Raw genomic sequence first — 12,583 nt, forward strand, 5'->3', positions numbered from 1 at the left:
CAGCTCTTCAGAGTGTCCAAGATCTTCTTCAGGTCAAGCAGATGATCCCCAGTCCCTCACCATTCATTTGACAAGAGAGGGTTTTAAAAAAAATATTTAAAAATCTGATTTATTTATTGTGAATTTTGCAAATAATATACCCCAAAATGTGGAGAGACATGGACAATTGTCCTAGACACGGAAAGGGATGTGTTCTGTGTTCGGCAGAAATGGTTAGTTGTTAAATACCGCTGAAGAGGCCGCACCCCTGGGGAAGTTCAAGCAGGGCAGTTCCAGAAGACGGCTTTTCAGAAGTGACTTTGTGGAAACAGGCATCTCCCAGAGCCCCTTCCATCTCCAAAACATCAGTACTGTGCATTGTCCAAACAGGCTCCAGGACCGTTGAGCTTGTTTCAGAGAGCAGAATGCCTGTTATGGTGGGCATGGCCCAGCAAATATCTCATCACAAGACCCTGCTATCTGCTGGTGTGACGGACCAAGGGAACTTTATATGCTCTGCAGTTGTCATGGTGCTTCTTCTGCTGGGGTTATTTGGGTGGCTGCCTTTTTCTGGGCTGAGACCAAGTGCATGTACCACCATAGGTTGACTGTAGCTAGAAAAGAAACAGAAAAAGTAGAGGCCTTTGACCACCTGCCTACTTCCTTTAAAGCAGGTGTGGCAAAACCTTTGCCCTCCAGCTGTTGCTGAGCTACCACTCCCCATCATCCCTGTCTACAATTCCCCAGAATGGGTTAACAACCAATCCTTCATCCCAGGGAATTCTGGGAATTGCAGCTCTGTGAGGGGAACAGGGGGTCTCCTCCTGGGAACCTGAACAAACGACAATTCCCAGGGTTCTTTGGGAGAAGTCACAACTGCTTCTCCCAAGTGCTTTAAATGTACAGTGCAGATGTGGACTAAACACTATCTGTGTATGCCAAAGGCAGAAATCCCAAAGCCTGTCCCTTGCACTGATAATGCTTATTTATTTGGGATCCTTTGGCGTGGGTCTTTAATTAAGCCACAACAAATGCTTTGAAAATATTCTGCCCTCCCTCCTCGTTTAAGGGCAATTTAACTTTGTGTGCACATTAGCATGTGGAGCTTGCAGAATTTTGCCCTGACATTCCTGTCCGCCTGGCATTGCTTGACTACACAGCTCTGGATTCTAGCTTAAATTAGACATCACTCTGCTTTAGATTGTTGGGCCAGACTACTGAGTTCACCATCTCACTCCACACCCTCTGGCCTGCCAGGGTATATTTACCTAAGGCGAAGAACAGAACAAAGACAAAGCAACCAAGGAAGAAATCCTGGCATGGCGACAGGAGCACAGCATCATCTACTGAAGTTCTGAGCTTTGTGTATATAATCACTAGAGCAGTCAGCATGCAGATTGCTGCAGGCAAAGAAGAGAGTATTAGGGTTGTGGTGTCCTTCATGATCCCCTAACAGCTTATCCCCGCCTTCCCCAACCCAGGGCTCTCCAGATGTCATTGGACTACAACTCCCATCAGCCCCAGACAGCATGGCCAGTAGTCAGGGAGATAATGATAGGATCCGTAGTCCAACACATCTGAGGGGCATCAGGTTGGGGGATGCTGGGAGCATCACAAGCCTTTAAATTCCCCTCCATGCATTATATAGGGGAAGTTTCAGGAGGGAGGACATGGGAAATGGCACCTGACCTCTCCCCTTTCTGTTCCCAGAAACCTCCCCTCCTCCCCAATAAAAGATAGTATTATTGGGATAGTTCTTCAGTCACCATTCCGGAAAACGAAAATTGGCTCAGACTGGAGCGATCTGCTCTTTTGCAATGAGCACAGAAGCAGACTTCTGGTGGTTCCCTCATTGCAAGAAGCAAAGCTACAAGGAACCAGGCAGAGGGCCTTCTCGGTAGTGGTGTCCACCCTGGGGAACGCCCTCCCACCAGATGTCAAAGTGATAAACAACTACCTAACATTTAGAAGACATCTGAAGGCAGCCCTGCTCAGGGAAGTTTTTAATGGGTGACAATTATTCATCTACTACCCTGTTGTTTACTGGGTCTCAACCGTCCTCTATCAACTGTAAGGTTTCCTTTCCTCTCCCCCTGCGCTGTCACTGATTCTCCAGGGCATTTTTTGGTTTCTTTTTGTTTAATGCCAAGCCTAAATAAAATGTCTTTAAAGCTCAAACACTTACTCACTGTACGTGTGTGCACGCACACACCCCTCTCGCCCCCCGCAATATGGTGTAGTCATTAGAGTGCTTGACTAGGACCTGAGAGGCAAGGGTTCAAATCCTACCTCAGCCATGAAGGCTGCTGGGTGACCTTGGATCAGGTCACCGTCTCTCAGCCCAAACTACCTCACAGGGTTGCCGTGATAATTAAATGCAAAAGTTGAGAACTAGGAGCTCCCCTACCCTCCAACATTTCTCCAATGAAAATAGGGACAACCTATTCCATAATAACAATAATGTTATTATTTATACCCTACTCATCTGAATGGGTTGCCCCAGCCACTCTGGGTGGCTTCCAATATATATAAAAACATAATAAAAGGTTAAATATTAAAAAAATCTTCCCTATACAGGGCTGCCTTCAGATGTCTTCTAAAGGTTGTAGAGTTACTTGTCTACTTGGCTTGGGGGGTTGCATAACTCCATACCCTCCAACATTTCTGCAATGAAAATAAGGATGTCCTAAGGAAATGTGAGACATTCTGGGATCAGATCAGAAACCGAGATGGCTTCTGTAAATCTGGGACTGTCCCTGGAGAATAGGGACACTTGGAGGGTCTGAGCTCTTTGGAGGAAAGGTGGGATGCAAATGCAACAATAATGAATAAAATCTACAGCTGTAATATAAAGGCATGCTGTTACTCTACCACCCTTCGTAGGTGTATGGCATATACATAATACCTGCAATGAAGTTAGTCACAAACGACATCATGGCTTTGTCAGTATTCTCTTTCAAACAGTGAGAAAAAGAAGTCCACGATGTGATCAAGGCAGTTAAACCACAGCCAATGGCTATTATCAAAAGGGCCCGTACAAGAAACAGATATACTAAAGGAAAGAGAAAATAACAAGTACATATAAAGTTGTCTTACTATAATGAGTCATTCTACTGAGTGAAAAGAGTTTCAGACTACGACCTGGGCTGCAGTCTCCACCCAGTCATGAAAACTCATTGAGTGATCTTGGGCCAGTGCTCTCTCTCGTCCCCTTGACAGGTCCTTGTGAGGCTAAGAACGGGGAGTGTGGAAACAACTATGTCAGGATGGGGGAATTTGTGGTCCTCCAGCCGCTGGTGGTATCCCAACTCCCCGTCACGATGGTGGAAGTTGTTGTTCAGCAACATCTGGAAAGCCAAAGGTTTGCAATACCTGGGTTAACTCCACAAAGCCCCATAGCCCTGACCTGGGCATTTACAGTTCCACAAGAACACCAGCCATTGGCCAGGCTAGTCAGGAAATTTGTTTGTTTTTCATTTGGTTCAGGCTTTTGTCTAGAAAGACTGTTCTTTTTGCTCAGACCTATGGGTAAAAAGGGGACGCGGGTGGCGCTGTCGGTTAAACCACAGAGCCTAGGGCTTGCTGATCAGAAGGTCGGAGGTTCGAATCCCCACGACGGGCTGAGCTCCCGTTGTTCGGTCCCTGCTCCTGCCAACCTAGCAGTTCGAAAGCACGTCAAAGTTCAAGTAGATAAATAGGTACTGCTCCGGCGGGAAGTAAACGGCGTTTCCGTGCACTGCTCTGGTTCACCAGAAGTGGCTTAGTCATGCTGGCCACATGACCCAGAAGCTGTATGCCAGCTCCCTCGGTCAATAAAGCGAGATGAGCGCTGCAACCCCAGAGTCAGTTACGACTGGACCTAATGGTCAGGGGTCCCTTTACCTTTTTGTGGGTAAAAAGCTTCCCCCTAAGAAAGTAGCTCAGTTTTCGCTAACTGGAAGCTGATCTTATGATGAGCACCTGTGTTACCTCATCTAGGTGGGTACCTCAAGTCCACAATGCCAGTTTGATAATTCCTCAGTTGTGAGATAACACACTTCCTTTAAAGTTCTGAAAAGCCAAATCCTTCTGAAAAACTACATCCTACAGCCTGATTGGCTAGGAAGACAGACCAATTGTTAGGCCAAATTCTGGAAAGTTACTCATATCCCTTTCTTTGGTGCCTCACATTTTCCTTGACTGACACCTGGGCTATAGCAAATATTATAAAAGGTCAGCAGCGATCCCTCCTCTAGAAGGAAGCCTGGCTCAGAAAGGGCTGGTGCACCGCGGTGCCAGTGTGGTGTAGTGGTTAGAGTGTAGGACTAGATCTGGGAGACCAGGATTCAAATCCTGTCTTAGCCATGAAACCCACTGGATTGCCACATTGCATAATTTAGGCAGATTGTATAACTGCAACATCCCCGATTGTAACTCATTTGGCCAAGGACACTAAGCGATGTGAACACAAGTCGTGTCTCTTACCTGACCTTGCAGAAACGAGGCCACATTTTTTCTGAAAGCAATAAGTCCAAACCCCCATAGTAAAATTGTTTTCCTCTGCAGAATACCCCAGCCAGTAGGGAGATATGGTGATGATTAGAAGCACCAGGAAGTTGACACAGCCGGCACCATAGTGTAGTTTTTTGTAGAAACCAGGCCGGAGCTTGAAGAACTGCAGAGGGAGGGAGAGGAAAGCTCAACATCAGAATAGTAACTGGCACTGGTTCTTCAAAGCACTCCGCATATGTGATGGAGAGGGACATGTGCAGAGGAGGGTGACCAGGATGATGAAGGGTCTGGAAAACAAGCCTTCAATGAGGAACGTTTGAAGGACTTGGACATGCTTAGCCTTGAGAAGACTGAGAAGTGATATGATAGCCATCTTTAAAAACAATACCCTGAGACCTCTGGGTATAGGGCAGTATATAAATTCAATAATAAATTCATATATATATATATCTGAAAGGCTGTCACAAGAAGTGCTGTGAGATTCAAGGACCCTTCCAGCCATTTCTTTACTGAGGTGACCTGTAAACAGGAACCCACTGCCTTGGCAATCTTACCTCTTCTGTTGTGTCAGCTTCCATGTCAAATCCACTCCCTGTTTTCTCTTCATGCTTCTTTCAAAAGGGATCTAGAAGGGTTCTCGCCCTGCTCTTCCAGAGATCTTAGATAATCGACTGTTTCCCCTTAGGGATTTCTCACCCTTCTCACTACTGCACACACATGAAGTAAAGGCTGAAAAATATTTTCAATGTAGGCAGGTCACATGCGCATCAAACTTACTAGGTCTAACACATCCTCAAAACACACTCCCCACTCTGCGACCAGGGTTATAACTAGTGCTGTTTTTCTAGAAAAAGAGGTGCTAGAACTCATCACCATAAATGCCTCCCTTGTTATAAGGACGATAGTGCCCACCTGAGAGGTGCCGGAACTGAGTTCTGGCAAGTTCCAGCTGAAAAAAGCCCTGGTTATAAGCAACCTTACATGCCTCTAGTCAACAGAGGAAGGGGTTGAGTGTAACAAGTAGGGGGGAAATGCACTTTGTGGTTCCCCACCAAACTCTGGCCCTTCCTCTCTCCTGCATGAAGCAGCCATGAGAAACTCCTTCGTGCAGGTTTAGAATCCCAAGCCATCATTGTAAGTAAGAATAAGCAGTGAGTAAAGAACCTTTCTTCCCCCTTTACCAATGGGATCTTTGTGTGTTTTATTTTATATTTTTAAAGCAGTGTGTGTATGAGACATAATATGCAACATAATGGGTGATGACTACATCCGGCTTCCAAGCTCTTAACTCTGCTCTAAAATAGAAAGCAATTTTATTTTTTAAACCCAAGAATTTCAATCTTGCATCTTCAGCCCACAGCCCACAACCTCATGCCTCTGTTTACACCAAAAATGCCCATTCCACTCCCTGGCAAGGCAGGTTTCTTGATCGCAAAGAGGCTGGTGAATATGTTCAGGCAAATGCACTTACAAGGCCTCTCTGATAACCCATCGTGTTGCTTTCCAGGTGGGGCAGAGATGCTGTATAAGCTGTTATACTTAATATTTCTAGGGTTCTTGTTATCCTGGAAATGTCCTGTGGCTCAGGGCTGCAGTAAGCAGGGGAGCGGAAACACAAAGACTCCCCCCCCCCCAACACACTCTTGATTTTGGCTTCACCACAATTGAGCCTGAAAAAAGAAAGCTTCAACTATCTCCCATTCCAGCCATGCTCTCTACGCTCCTCTTTGTTTGCACTCCTCTCTTGTCATGACCCTAACAACAAAACGGCCGCCCAGCTTCCAAGAGTCTTGGCTTCCAACTGCCATGGAATCTTCCTTCCATCCAGCGAAAGAGTCTTGAGGAGAGAGACCAGAGCAGCTGCTTTTCATTTGTTCCTCAGGAGAAATTCACACTAAAATGGTGATTGACATAAGGGTTTTTAAAATAACAATGACAAAACAGGGTGTGTGTGTGCCAATTGCTGCAGAAGTGTGGAGAACTGAAATTTTCATTTATTTATTGTGTTTACATCCCCAATGTTTCCTCCAAGGAGCTCGAGGTGGCATACATGGCTCTCCCCCTCCTCATTTAATCTCTGCAACAACCCTGTGAGGTAGGTTGGACTTAGAGGCAGCGACTGGCTCAATGTCACTCAGTGAGCTTCATAACTGAGTGAGGATTATGAACTTTCAGATCTTAGTCGAACACTCCAACCACTAAACCGTACTGGCTATAAACTTGGAAATACGAGGAAACTGAGATAACTGGAATGGGCAGGTTCTTACATTCCTCCTGTTGGGAGGTAGTTGGGGGCTGTCCTGGCCATGAGATGTCACTAGATCCAGCAAAACCAGGTGCAAACATGGATGGGACTGGTGGTATGAGGCAGGCGTGGTTGGGGGAGCAGCCTGGAGATGGCAACTCAATCCCTGCCTACATATGAGGCAACAGGCAAGACTGAAAAATAAATAACCCTGAGTAGCACTGATTAGTACAGAGACAAAAAATAACCACGAGATGTTGGAGAATTATGTGATCATCTGTTGTCTTGCCTCTGACTGAGAAACATCCAGAGGTCAACTGTTTTTATTATTTTATTTTTCAATGCTGCTGAGTAAAAGTGATGTGGGTAAAAAGTGAGAGTAAAGTAATCGGCTGTTCCGGGAAGATGTGGAGGCCACCATGTTGGCCAAGGCAGACCATCCTAAACCATTATCCAATCATGTTCCAGGGCCCCATGTTTAGCTCCAATAGGGAAATGTCTGTAGTTGTAGATATGGACTATGGTCTACAATTGCAGCTCTGTGTGGTGGTGTGTACTCTTCTCTGGGGATATTTCCATGCACAACCTCTCCTCTGCTGAAGTGAAGCCCAAGTGCCGCAGCAGGCTCTGTGTGCCTGGAAAAGAGGGGAAGAGCAGATCATAACGAATCGTCCTGCAACTTGGCTGTTTCATGGTGCATTATTATTATTTTTGTAACTAGTAAAGATGCCCAGGTGATAGTGTCACCAAAGTAGTTTCAGGTGAGCACCAACAACTTCAGCCAACCCACCCGTGTTAAAGGACACTATCATGCTGAAATGGTGAGTCATAGCTCCGTGTGCAAACACTCAACAATCCTGCAAAAATATTCAGCATCCCCCAGCTGAAAAGTGGTGGAGGGGAAGTCCCAACTGTAGCCACTGAGAGTCACTGTCCAAGGGGAGAAAAAGCACTGAGTCAGCAAAAGGTCGCTATGGGTTCCTATTGTGCATAGTGTCATCTTTCCTAAAGGTAAAGGTAAAGGAACCCCTGACCATTAGGTCCAGTCGTGACCAACTCTGGGGTTGCGGCACTCATCTTGCTTTATTGGCCAAGGGAGCCGGCATACAGCTTCCGGGTCATGTGGCCAGCATGACTAAGCCACTTCTGGTGAAGAAGAGCAGCACATGGAAACACTGTTTACCTTCCCGCTGGAGCGGTACCTATTTATCTACTTGCACTTTGACGTGCTTTTGAACTGCTAGGTTGGCAGGAGCAGGGACTGAGCAACGGGAGCTCACCCCGTCACGGGGATTCGAACCACCGACCTTCCGATCGGCAAGTCCTAGGGTCTGTGGTTTAACCCAGTGTTTCCCAACCTTTTTTGGGCAAAGGCACACTTGTTTGATGAAAAAAATCTCGAGGCACACCACCATTACAGCCCCGTGACGTCAGCGCGCAGCGTCACGCCGGGAGGGACGCACGAGCTCCTTCTCCTGCTCGTTCAGGGCTGGGTCGCCGCCGTGAGGGAAGGGCGCCGGGGCGCTGCTGCTGCTGCTGCCGCTGCCGCTCCCGGCAGGCATGGGCCCAGCTGAGGCGGCGGCGGCTGTTGTGGTGGTGGCGGCGATAGCGGGCGGAGGAGGGGGCGGCGGCGGGGCCGAGGTGGCCGGCGGCGGCGGGGGAGGCGGCGGCGGGTGGAGCAGGAGGGCGGCCGAGGCTGGTGAGGGAGTAGGGTTGCCCGGGGCTTGAGGAGCCGTCGCCGGGAGTTGCTGCTGCTGTTGTTGCTGCTGCTGCCCGGACATGCCGGCCTCCTCCTCGTCCGCTGTCTCGCGCTCCTCCCTTTTGCGCGCGCTGCCCCGCCGCCGCCCCATTGGCCGGGTCCTGTCAGCTGATCCTGTGTTATTTCCTGTGTGTGTGTGTGAGGGGAGAATGGAGAGAGAAACCTCGGCACCACCACCGCGGAGCCGCCCCCGGCTCGACGCGGATCCTCGCCACCGCCGCCCCGCCTCTCGCCGCCCGACTCGCCCGCCTCCCTCCCACGGCACACCAGGCAACGTCTCGCGGCACACTAGTGTGCCGCGGAACACCGGTTGGGAAACACTGGTTTAACCCACAGCGCCACCCGCGTCCCTGTCATTTTTCCTAGGAATGCTGGGGAAAAACAAGCAACCTTTGCTTTGAAAAAGGTAATGGGAACCTATTTATCCCATACTAATGAAACTGCTAGTGATGTGTTTGTTTTGAAAGCTTCAACAAATCAAAGACCACTTTAATGCTCATCAATCTCTGCTCTTCTATCTGGCCAGCGTGGCAACATTCTGCTCAGTGAACAACTCCTTGTGGAAACAGGGAAACAGAATCTACAAGTCACTTCCATTCATATTGCAGTTTCAACAGGGAGCCTAGAGAAAGGTGAGCTTTTCCTTACTGAGAGTTCTATACAGACAACCCCTTGGAACTTTGATCTCTGTCTAATTGATTACTCTTTAAATTACTGACACGGCAAACCAAAACCCTTCTATCTTCAATAGCAATGAGGAAGTAGATGGTAAAGCAAGAACTTCCTTTTGGTATGTAAGTTCATCTCTATTCTTTTTATGTATTTCATGCTGTTTGTATCAAGTGGGACTTGATCAGTTGGGACTGGTCAGTTTCAGATACTCTCTGTTTCGAAATTTCCCAGCCTTAAGTTCCCTTTGCCCCCCCCCCCCCCCGCAATTTCCACATTAGTTTTGTGAACTTTTCTTCAAGAAGTCTGCCTGAACATCTGCATGCGTTTTCACAGAAGATGCCTTTTCACCTTGCCATGTCTCATTATGGTGCCCTTGTCTAGACTAGCACTCCAATAACAACAACATGAAAAAGAACAGCAACAACAATGCACAAATTCAGTCTCTCACTCCCACAAATTATGTGGAGTCCCTTGCATTTGGGTAAATCCCAGGGGTCAGCACACCCCGAGAAATCTACCTTCATGATCATGTCAGGTGAGGATGTAGACTAGCTCTCCTAGACTCCCAGCTTCACTTGCATCCCACTCCCTCCCACCTGTATACTCACCCAAGAGAAAGCACAAGATGCAGACAAAGCAAGCTAGGAAGAAACCACAGAAAAGTGTGAGGCGAGTGCCATCTGTATCTACTTCGGTTCTAAGCTTCATGTCTGTAATCACCAGAGAGCACACCAGGATGATTCCTGCAGGCAAAGAGAAAGAAGCGTTGGAGTGATATGTGTCCCTCCTCCCTTTGGGGCCTGGTTTCTCTTTTCACCTCCTCCACTCTTCCCACATTCCACCATCTTCAGCTGACCGGAGGTCTCCCTCGCCATTGAACCATTCCACCCATTATCCCTTGCTGCCCTGTTCTCATATCACTTATTTCAGGTCCCTCTGTGTGACCTTTGGCTTATCCCTTGCACCCTCATTCTCAGTTGCAACCAAACATAAATGATGCACAATCGCTCTGTGGTTTTTCCATGCTGACCATTCTAGATTGTAAGCTTCTTGGGAACAGGGACTTGTGTATTTCCTTTTTTATATACATAATTTTTATTAAGTTTTTCTATTTTACGTTTTTAGAATATTCATATAAACAACCTTAAAATATCAATGACTTACCTTCTTCTCTTTCCGTGGTTCATTTTACATATCATAAATCCCTGCATATTTTACATAAACTAAACCATTCAGTATTCCATTATTACATCCATCAAAACTTATTTACACTATTGAATTTATCTTAATGCTGCCAACGTTTTCAAATGCACACAATTACCCACCCCCATATATTCAATAAACATTTTCCAATCTTCTTTAAACGTATGTTCTTATTGTTCTCTTATTCTATATGTTAGGTCCGCAAGTTGCGCATTATCCATCAGCTTAAGTTGCCATTCTTCTTTAGTTGGGACCTCGCTCATTTTCCATTTTTGGGCTAACAAAACACGGGCTGCAGTGGTGGCATACATAAATAATATTTTTTGACACCTGGGAATGTCCATCTGAATTATCCCCAACAAAAAGGGCTTGTGTCTTTCCAAACATTCTGCCCCACTTCTCCTGTTCTATAGAATCAGAGAATTGCAGAGTTGTGAGGAACCCTGGGGTCATCGAATCCAACCTGCTGCAATGCGGGAATCCTGTCCTGGGTGCACTCAAACCACCAGCCTTCTGGTTAAGAGAAATATGCACTGACCCATTGTATCACCTCAGGGATTAGCTCAGGCTTCCTCAACCTCAGCCCTCCAGATGTTTTGAGACTACAATTCCCATCATCCCTGTTGACTGGTCCTGCTAGCTAGGGATCATGGGAGTTGTAGGCCAAAAACATCTGGAGGGCTGAGGTTGAGGAAGTCTGGATTAGATGCTCCCTCATCTCCCAAGTCTTTGTTCCTTATTGCAGGAGTGAGGAACTGAAGCCAACCAGTAGGTACCTCGCCTTTATTTCCCTGCAGCCCAGCCAAGTTGGACAGGAGGGTGAGGCCATCGCACATCACAATGATGTCAGGTGGCATGTTTTCACTTGCACGGTTTTGGAATTGAACCATGCAGGGTTGAAGCCACAACAACCAGCTGGTTGTTAGGACTTCAAAGCACCATGCAGGTCTCTCTTCAAGCACCCAACTGGCTGGTTGTCAGAGTTTGTAAAGAGCTGTGTGGGGTGCTGTTCACAGTGCTTTTCAAATCCTTTGTTGGCTCTGCACCATCTTTACCTGCACACCTGATTTCATATATGCATGCAACTCCAAAGTTCATGTAATCAAAATCATCACACGTCTGTCCAAGAGGCCATTCCCACCTTCCACTGCTGTTTCCTCATCAAATGTTTTAAATTCTAAACTCCCGTGGAGTAGAGACCTGTCTTACTTGTTGTTTGTGATGTTCTAGGTATGCAGCTAGCACAATATAATTATAATCGTCATAATGTACTTTGATCTATTATCATTACTATGGACATCAGACACTGTGTACATTTACAGCCAATGTGGTATAGTGGTTAAAGTGTCAGACTGGGACCTGGGAGACCAGAGTTCAATTCTCCACTCAGCCATGAAGCTCACTGGGGTCCCTTGAGCCAGTCACTGTCTCTCGGCCTAACCCACCTCACAGGGTTGTTGTGGGGATTAAATGAGGATTGGGGAGAACCATGTACACCCCCTTGAGCTCCTTGGAGGGGGAAAAAAGTGGGATATAAATGCAAACAAATAAAATAAATAAATAAATAAAATTTATAAATTAAATAAATAAATAAAACATTATAAGAATAAATAAATAATATAAAATAAATAATATAAAAACATTATAAGAATGTATTTTATCACTATTATCAAGAAAATCTGCCAATGTGTACATTGACTCAATTAAATCAACAAGGTTTATTTAATGTCCCATTAAAAATAGAAATTCTGTGCTCAGATGATCCTGATCAAGGATTCAAATGACCTCCCCCGACCTCTATATATTATGCCAATGGTGCAGAATTGCATATTTCCTCTGATTTAGTATGCTTTGTTTTTGTTTTGTTAGGAGCAAGGTGCTATATGAGGCACTGAAGGCATACATCACAGTAAATGGTGTTCATCTCTCCCTGGCCCCAACCCTCTGGTTTCTGAGGTTGCAGAGGCAGTGCCTCCGAGGTTTCAAATGTACCTGTGCTGAAGTTCGCCAGAGAAGAAATCAGGGCTTCACATATCTGCACGGTTGCAAGGCGAGAGAGGAGATCCCGTGATGAAACCACAGCAATAAAACTCATAAGGACAGCTAATATTGAAAGGATCTGAGTAGCCTCCATATATCCTGGAAGGATTTTTTAAAAAAACACACAAAACAATTATTAAATATTAAGCTTCCTTAGACTAACTCAGGCTATTGACCCACTGGTGACTCACCTG

The 12,583-nt window shown here is 46.3% G+C and overlaps 1 protein-coding gene across 1 annotated transcript; it reads right to left on the reverse strand.

Annotated features, from left to right (window-relative positions):
• Positions 1-102: 102 nt before the first annotated feature.
• LOC114603495 (uncharacterized) lies at positions 103-5,062 on the reverse strand. Its single transcript, XM_028742532.2, has 5 exons — positions 5,025-5,062; positions 4,444-4,633; positions 2,885-3,031; positions 1,248-1,379; positions 103-593 (listed from the first exon to the last, which is right to left on the reverse strand). Exons 1-5 carry the CDS (start codon positions 5,046-5,048, stop codon positions 505-507), a joined length of 582 nt encoding a protein of 193 aa, XP_028598365.2. The 5' UTR covers positions 5,049-5,062; the 3' UTR covers positions 103-504.
• Between the last annotated feature and the right edge of the window lie 7,521 nt (positions 5,063-12,583).

Source organism: Podarcis muralis, chromosome 7, assembly GCF_964188315.1.
Source record: "Podarcis muralis chromosome 7, rPodMur119.hap1.1, whole genome shotgun sequence".
Taxonomy (NCBI): Eukaryota; Metazoa; Chordata; class Lepidosauria; order Squamata; family Lacertidae; genus Podarcis; species Podarcis muralis.